Source organism: Cyanistes caeruleus, unplaced genomic scaffold (genome assembly GCF_971803275.1).
Source record: "Cyanistes caeruleus unplaced genomic scaffold, bCyaCae1.hap1.1 HAP1_SCAFFOLD_255, whole genome shotgun sequence".
Lineage (NCBI taxonomy): Eukaryota > Metazoa > Chordata > Aves > Passeriformes > Paridae > Cyanistes > Cyanistes caeruleus.
The window spans coordinates 10,835-19,117 of record NW_028256033.1 but is presented as its reverse complement, the minus strand read 5'-3'; the positions used below and the strand labels follow the sequence as shown (position 1 = coordinate 19,117).

Below are 8,283 nucleotides of genomic sequence, written 5' to 3'. Positions count from 1 at the left end.
TAGTTGTCTGATTTTAATTTCATTTACAACAGCACCAAGAAGAAAAGGGTCTTACTGAGAGCAAGCAAACTTAATCCTCTGCCAGGACACAAATTTAGAGGGCAAAAAATTAAAAAAACCCACAGCATCAGCCACACTTCTTAGTGAGAAGGGTTGGAACTCTCTGCCCTCAACACTTGCCCAGCAGGTTTACAAAGGGAACTGGGATCTAAGCTGTGCCCTCTGAACCAACAGAGCCAGCCTCCCTTCAGGGTGAGAAGCCACGGCCTCAGTTATAGCCCTGGGTGCCTCCTGTGCCCCAGAGAATGGCTGTGGTTGTAAATGTGTGTTTGGCTGCAGCACAGGGCCAGGGTGAAGCTCGGCAGCCTCATCAGAGCCCACGGCCGTGGCCCTTCCCTGCTGTGGCCCTCACCTGGCCCGGCCCGGCCCGGCCCGGCCCGAGCAGCCTGGACTGGCCTCAAGGGATGGGTTCCACCTGCCCACTGTGCCCACAGGCCAGGCCCCAGGGCTCACAAGAGGCTTCCTCCCAGCTTTGCAAAACCTCAGCCAAGAGTGTCCCCTTTGCTGTGCTGAGAAGAGTAAAAAACCCTCTCAATTTAACCCTGCTGCACTCCTCATGGGGGATCCCTGCACACCTCAGGAGAGAGCCCAAATTTTCCCTGTGTGTCTCATGAGGTGCAGGCCCAGGTGATGCCACTGAAGGAAATGTGCCCTCACAGCTCAGGGACGCTCAGCATGGGCTCCCCCAGCCCCTCAGGGCCCCACTGCTGGTCCCGGCAGCCCCTGCCTGGCTCCTGCCTGCCCACACCGTGGGCACCCCCAGCTGTTCCTGGACATGGAGCTCAGCCAGGGCTGGTGAAGTGTGGGCTTTGCTGGTGGTACCAGCCAGACACTGGGGTGACAGCTCCATCTCTTTATTAGAACAAAAAGCATGGGCCAACCCCTGCTCTAGTGCACAGGGGCTGCCCAGTTTCAGTCCTGGCAGGGACCAGGGCCAGGGGGCTCAGGGGCAGAGGGTCTCGCATGGGAGGTGGGGGTCTTGGGATGCCCTCAAGATGGGGATGCAGATGTAGCTTGGCACATGGGGACAGATGTGAAGAGCGGGGATGACAGATGCAGCTTCTCAGTGACCAAAGTCTTTCGCCAGTCTTCTGAAGCTGCAGAGGTGCTCCTGTGGAGAGAAGAGGTGGCTGAGGCCCGCAGCTGCCGCTGGCACACAGGGACCCTCCTGCACAGCAGGGCCCAGAGCTGCCAAGGCTCCCCAGCACGGCTGGAGCTGCTGGCACAGCTTGGCCCAGCTGGACAGCTGCCCCTCAAGGCCCTGGAGAGCAGGGGATGGCTCTGGGCAGGGTCCCTGGCCAGGAGCAGGCCCCAGAGCACCTCTGCCTTTCAAGGGCAATCTCGTCCCCGCTCTTTCTCCTGCCCACCTTGCTTTGCCTCTGCCCGCTGCTCCTGGGGCTGCTCTTGGCCAGGCAGCCTCAGTGGCAGCCAGCACTGGCTGCAGCCCCAGCGGGCTCCCCAGGACAAGGCCCAGCAATTAGAGGCCAATGAAAGCCCTGGGCAGCAGCAGAACTCTCAGCAGAGTTATTTGGGCAGCCAAGGACTAGCCACAAGTCCACAGCAGCCTCACTGGGAATGTTTCCTGGCTACGAGCAGCCTTTCAAGAAGCTGTTGGAGGCCGAGATCAGGAAAACACTCACCATTTTGTCTTCCAGCAATACCAGATTCCGGCACAGCACGCCATCAGGAAAAGTGCTCCACCAGCCACAATGGCCATTAACTTAACCAAACCATGTGTTTCCTGGTAGAAAACTCTTCTCATGCTTTCCCAGATATTGTTAGCTTGTCTGGTGGTGCCAGCTGCATCTGTGGGAGCAATGGGCAGCGTGAGCCTGTGCTGTGCTCCACGGCTGAGCTGGCAGCACGCTGGATAAGGCCAGGACATTCTCTGTTTCCACCAGAGCTGGGGCCTGCAGGCACCTTGCCACCCCTTGGCACAAAACTGCTCAACCCCCTGAGCTCAAATGGCACAATTTTTCTGTGCTGGTCTTCTCCAGGCAGTACTTGTCAAAGACATGGATAAGGATCAGGAAAATGCCCAGGGTTTTGGAAATGCTCCAGGGCCCTCCCTCTTCCAAACAGACGCTAAACCTGAACTAGCCCAAGACTGGAAATTTTCAGGGGATCTCAGGGTGTGCATGGCCTGTGCTGCAGTTTGGGCTCCTGTCAGCTGATGCCAAATGCCTTCCTGCAGAGGCTGGGGAGAAGCTGCAGCCAGGCCAGGCTGGGAAACAGCCCCGCAGGCCGTGAAAGCAGCAGAGGGGCAGCGAGGCTGACATGGATCCCTTCCTGCTGTGCCAGGCACGGCGTGTCCAGATGTGCAGAGAAAGCCCCCGGCTGCTGAGTCTCAGGAGAAGGCTGAGGGACATGGACCCACCACAGTGTCCCTCCAGATCATTCAGAATTATGTCCAGATATTTGAGTTCCCCCATTGCTACATTACTATCTCCTATAGGTTTGTTCTTCTTCCTCAGGGGAACATAATATAAAGTATTTCCATTTCCCAGGAATGGATCCCACAGAACCAGTGCTCAGCCTGTGGGGTCAGCAGGGACACACCACACCCCTGTGATGGGAGCTGGGCTTGCTTGCAGAATCCAGCTCAGGAGCTGGGAAAGTCCTTGCTTCAGACACACCTGTAACTCAACAGCCACAGAAGCTTCTTTCATCTCTGCTGTACAGGCAGCACTGAGCCACAGGAGCAGTGAGAGGATCACACAGGACGAGGGCACACACGTGCACGGCTCTGTCCTGGCACCTGCAGCGATGCCGCCCTGGCCGAGCCTTGAGCTGGCAGCTCTCCCAGGGGGAAAGGCCTTCACTTACCCTCATTATCTTCCTCATCATCAGGCTCAGTAACTGATATGGATGGGGAATCCAGATCATCCTCATCATCAGGTTCATCTGCAAAGAAAGGCAGGACAAAACAGCTCCTGTGACACTGCTGAATATTCTTCTTCATGCTGGAGTGGCAGTGAGTGCACCTGGGTGACTGGTGCCCTCCAAGGCACTCCCTCATCTCTGCCTTCCAGTCAGTAGCAGGAGCAGGGAGACCTCGTGCCTGCAGTGGCCCCACAATGGGATGGAAGGAGCCCCTTGCATGGCAGTCAGGGGAGAAAGGACTCCCTGGAGCTGCCAGCAGCTCTGAACTGAGCCCCAGGCAGGGCCAGGGCTTGGCAGCGGCAGCTGGAGCATCTCAGGTTCCCTGGGGCCAGAAATGAGCCACACAAGGCACAGCCGTGGGGCACAGCCCTGGGCCTGGCCCTTCCCTCTCTGCTCTTTTCCATGGCTGCACAGGGCACACAGAAGGTGACATTGGCATTGCACATGGGAAGAAGATTGATAGCTAAATGCTCCTTCCTCCCACTGACAGCAATGCTGTGGGATCACTCAGGGCTCCAGAAGGGAGCAGGGCAAGGTTTCCAGAATGCATCAACCTTCAGACTCTCAAGGGAAATGGAACGTGAGTGAGCTCTTGCCACCTTGACACTGATTGTTCTGTGCAGAAAGGGACATTGAGAACTTGCCTCCAGCATCTGGCAAGGTCTTCAAACCACCATCAGCATCTGGCAAGGTCTTCAAACCACCATCTACCACCACTTCCAGATGTTCCATGTCACGATCCAAATCTAGAAGGGAGCACAGATCAGAACCATTCCATGGTGTGCTGGGATCCCCTTCTGCCTTAGGGAACTGGGCACTGCAAGGGGGTCAGGTAAGGCTGTGGGAGCCAGATGTCAATGGACATGGCCAAAGCTGCAGAGGGGCCTGGGGAGCTCTGGGCTGGCTCTGGTCACTCTCAACACCTTTTCCATGCTCTGTGCAAAATCCCTGAAAGGCAGGCACTGCCAAGCAGCAGAGATTTACAGCTCAAGCCTCAGCAGGGCTCAGGCCCAGGGGCACAGCAATTACCTCCTGGGACTGTGCCTGGCATGGCCTCCCTTCCTGCAGCAGAGGCTGCCCATGAGCCACTGCTTCCTCTGGGAAACGCTGCCTTCAGCACAGCCTTTGGGTTCATCTCTGGAGAAAGGAAGAGCCACAGCTGGATCAGATAGAACCATTCCCCATTGAGGAGATGGCATGTTCAAAAGGCAGTATTTGTCAAAGTCATGGATAAGGATCAGGAGAAAGGCCAGGTTATTGGGGCTGGGCAGGGCCCTCCCTCCTCCAAACAGCCCCTACACCTGATCCAGCCTGAGACCAGGAAATTGCAGGGGATCTCAGGGTGTTCATGGCCCATGGTGAAGTTTGGGCTCCCTGTCAGCTGATGCCAAATGCCTTCCTGCAGAGGCTGGGGAGAAGCTGCAGCCAGACCAGGCTGGGAAACAGCCCTGCAGGCCATGAAAGCAGCAGCAGGGCAGTGAGGCTGCCATGGATCCCTTCCTGCTGTGCCGGGCACAGCGTGTCCAGATGTGCAGAGAAAGCCCCCGGCTGCTGAGTCTCAGGAGAAGGCTGAGGGACATGGACCCACCACGGCGTCTCTCCAGATCACTCAGCCTCTTGTCTCCTGTAGGTTTGTTCCTCCCTCTAGGAGGATCTTAACAGAAAGTATTTCCATTTCAGATGAATGGATCCCACAGAACCAGGGCTCAGCCTGTGGGATCAGCAGGGACACACCACTCACCCCTGTGATGGGAGCTGGGCTTGCGTGTAGCAACCAGAAAAGGAGCTTGAAATGTCCTCGCTGCAGACACACCTGTAACTCAACAGCCACAGCAGCTTCTGTCACCTGCTTCCTGCCAGGGTGTCAGTGTTTATTCCTTGTTGGGACAGTGAGAACGTACCTGCATGGGGCTCCAGAGGCAGAAAATCTTCATGAAGCCAAGCTGCTGGAGAAGCCTTCCTACCACCCTTGTCTAGAAGGGAGCACAGATCAGAACCATTCCATGGTGTGCTGGGATCCCCTTCTGTTTTAGGGAACTGGGCACTGCAAGGGGGTCAGGTAAGGCTGTGGGAGCCAGATGTCAATGGACATGGCCAAAGCTGCAGAGGGGCCCGATGAAAGCTCTGGGCTGGCTCTGGTCACTCTCCACCCTCTTTGCAGGCCCTGTGCAACATCCCTGGAGGGGCAGTGGGACCAGCCAAGGGCCCCTGAGGCCTCTGTCCCTCCCACAGAGAAAACCCTCCCTAAAGCCCTGAGGAAAACCATCCCCAACACTTCCCAGGGAGAAGGGAGCACTGTCCCAGGAAGGGGGACCGAGGCTGCCGGCTCACCTGCTCGCCCTGCTCGCCACGGAGCAGCCTGGGCAGCCCTGTCAGGCAGGGCCACTGCCAGGAGGAGCAGGAGGAGGAGGCGCAGAGCAAAGGCCATGGTGCCTTGCCCACTGCCAGTCCTGCAGCTCTTGCTGCCACCACTGTCCTGACACCGCTGTCCCAATGTCAGCACCGCTGCTGCCGCCGCCGCTGCTGCCACAACAGTCGTGGTCAAGGACTGACTGCTCGGTCCTTGTGGTGCTGGGCAACCACGGGGCTCTGGGACCTCTGTGACCTCAGAGCCTGCTGTCACCTCAGCCTGCTGTCACCCCACAGGCTGCTGTGACCTCATGGCCTTAGATGTCTGCCCCAAGTGTACTCCCATCTGTACTAGAGGACTGCTCTGACTGTGAATCTTTGACTTCATCAAAGGGTCATTGCTAAACAAAACCTTGGTTTTGCCTGCTGACATTGCTGGTCAGGCGCTGTCCCAGGAGATGCTCTTGATGGTTGCCTCTTTTCCTGGGCATGGCACTGGAGGAGGTCCAGGCCCAGGTGATGCCACTGAAGGAAATGTGCCCTCATCCCAGGGATGCTCAACACAGACTCCCCCAGCCCCTCAGGGCCCTGCCTCTGGTCACAGCAGCCCCTGCCTGGCTCCTGCCTGCCCACACTGTGGTCAGCCCTGCCTGCTCCTGGACATGGAGCTCAGCCAGGGCTGGTGCTGTGTGGGCTTTGCTGGTGGTACCAGCCAGACACTGGGGTGAGAGCTCCATCTCTTTATTGGAACAGAAGAGCTGTGCTGGGCCCTGCCCTGGCAGGAGGGACCCATCTTCAGTCCAGGCCACAGAGCAGGGCGGGTCCCTTCAGGGACACAGGGTCTTGCTTTGGGTGGTGGCAGCATCTGCACAGCAGCAAGCTGGTAATGCAGTGTCGTGGTTTTAAACCAGAAACTAACAAAAAAATTACTTCTTTTTTGCGGTGAGATACGGATTAGAACAAGAGCAAAACAGGCTTAAAACTTAAAAGGAATAAAGAAAGTTTATTGACAAAATATAAGAATAAGAACACCAGAATAAACTTCCAGAAAACTCCTTTTATCCCCTACTACCCACCATTCTTTTGTTCACATGACAACACAGAGACCAAAGAACCTTGGAACTTTGGTGTCCAGAACAGTCCCTATTTTCGCTAGAGTCTTTTTATCAGTCTTTGTAGAGAAACAGAAGTCTCTTTCTGCTAATCTATAGAGTTTCTCACAAGAAAACTATTTCTGCTATAGTTTTCTACTGCCCTGATGTCAGCTGCCCAGAAATGCTGCTATCAGAGCTCACTCCTCCCATTTCACATCACTCTGAGGTGTGTATGGGCCATGAGTCTAGGGATGGCATTTAAAGGATGAGTTATTCAAAGGCAAAAGTCTTCTTCATCTGTCTTTGTGAGCTCTACTGGAAAACAGTTTTCTCATTGGCTCTCAAGGCCTCAAATTTTCGCTTCACCCTGTTCCAGCACCTCACTGCATCACAATCACTCTACTTTTTACTCAAAATTCACACTTTGAACACTCCATTCCTGCCCATAGACTCTGTCATGAATTAGAGGAGTTTTTTCAAGACCTTATTGTCCATTCCCATAGCCTCAAGAGAAAGGTATTTCAGCTCATAAAGCGTTTTCTTGTTCTCTACCCCTTCTGAAACTTAATTCTTTTCTTACTGTCTCCGATAGTTTTATAAAGTCTCTTTACATGTTGATTACTCTCTTTTTCTTTCTCTGGATAAAAAAAATTAATCTGCAAGTCTCATCTGGGTAATGAAAGGGTTAAAATCTTGCCCAGGCTTTTGTAGGTGGTTCTGTGATCTCTGCTGGAGCAGCGGCTGGAGTTGTCTTCGATAGAAGATTCTTCATGGCTGCTCTGGAAAGTGTAGTCACCGCCTCAGCTCGCCGCAGGTTCAGAGCCCCTTTCTTTCTTCACTCGGCAGTCCCTGGTGAATTCAGTCACAGCAAAACCTGCAGCTGAGCCAGGAACCGGCCTGGCCCAGCCAGAGCCCAGGGCAAGCCCCGCAGGCCCCATCTCCTGACCGGGAGACATAGCAGGCTCAGCCCAGCCCCCGCCCAGCCGCATGGGCGGGCAGGGAACGGGAGGCCTGGAGCTCTGTTACCTTTCACAGCCAGAAAACAAAGAGAGACAAGAGTACTCTGGCTTTACATCTTAAGGTAGCGTTCACAAGTTGATCCCACTTTTCAATGGTCAAAACTGCTGTCAATTCCCAGTAATGACCAATAATTGGTCAGGAGAAAAGACTCCCATCAGTCCCTAGCAACTTCAACTTCCTTAGCTCTCAAAACAACCTTAAAGGTAAAGTCACCCCATAACACCCCCTCAGCTCCAGCCGCTCCCTCCACTCCTGTCCCTGGGCACCAGAGGGAAGAGGTTCCTGCAGCCCCCAGCCAGGGACCCGCTCCCAAGGCTGCTGCCATGGCAACCAGGCCTGGCACCAGCTGGGATGCTCGGTTTCCATGGGCTGGGCTTCAGGAATGGCATTCCCCAATTTCCTGCTGAAACCTTGCTGTCACTCTCTTCCCTCCCAACTCCTATGGAAAGCACAAAAGGCAAAGATCCTGGGCTGGGATAAGAAGAATTTATTGAGAACAGCAATGACATAAAAAACAAACAGGAACAGAAAAAATTTTGGTAACAGAAGGGATAAACCAAACTATTTACAGGGAAAACTACAACACTACTGGACGGCCTCTTCCCTGCCACATATTTCCTCCTGCCTGGAAAGGACACTCTTCTCCTCTGGTGAGAGAGAGGGAATCCTTTTCCTGCCCCTGGTAATGACCTAAAGGGGATTGAATATAATGACAGGGAAATGGTCAGACTCTCAAGTTCTTTAATCTCACATCATGTCCTTGCCATGGGCAGGCAAAGGTACAGGTGTCTTCCCAGCATGGATCACAGGGAACATGGATCACCAGGTCTCCTCCTAACCTTGGTCCTCCAAGGGGGGATGAGGCTGGAGCTGTGGA

General features: G+C 54.8%; 1 protein-coding gene across 1 annotated transcript; it reads right to left on the bottom strand.

Moving 5' to 3' along the window:
- On the bottom strand, positions 1 to 5,497 carry LOC147645496 (uncharacterized). The gene is made up of 6 exons (XM_086874548.1): positions 5,275 to 5,497; positions 4,685 to 4,916; positions 3,618 to 4,597; positions 2,887 to 2,964; positions 1,701 to 1,866; positions 1 to 1,171 (listed from the first exon to the last, which is right to left on the bottom strand). Exons 3-6 carry the CDS (start codon positions 3,673 to 3,675, stop codon positions 1,051 to 1,053), a joined length of 423 nt encoding a protein of 140 aa, XP_086730674.1. The 5' UTR covers positions 3,676 to 4,597; positions 4,685 to 4,916; positions 5,275 to 5,497; the 3' UTR covers positions 1 to 1,050.
- Between the last annotated feature and the right edge of the window lie 2,786 nt (positions 5,498 to 8,283).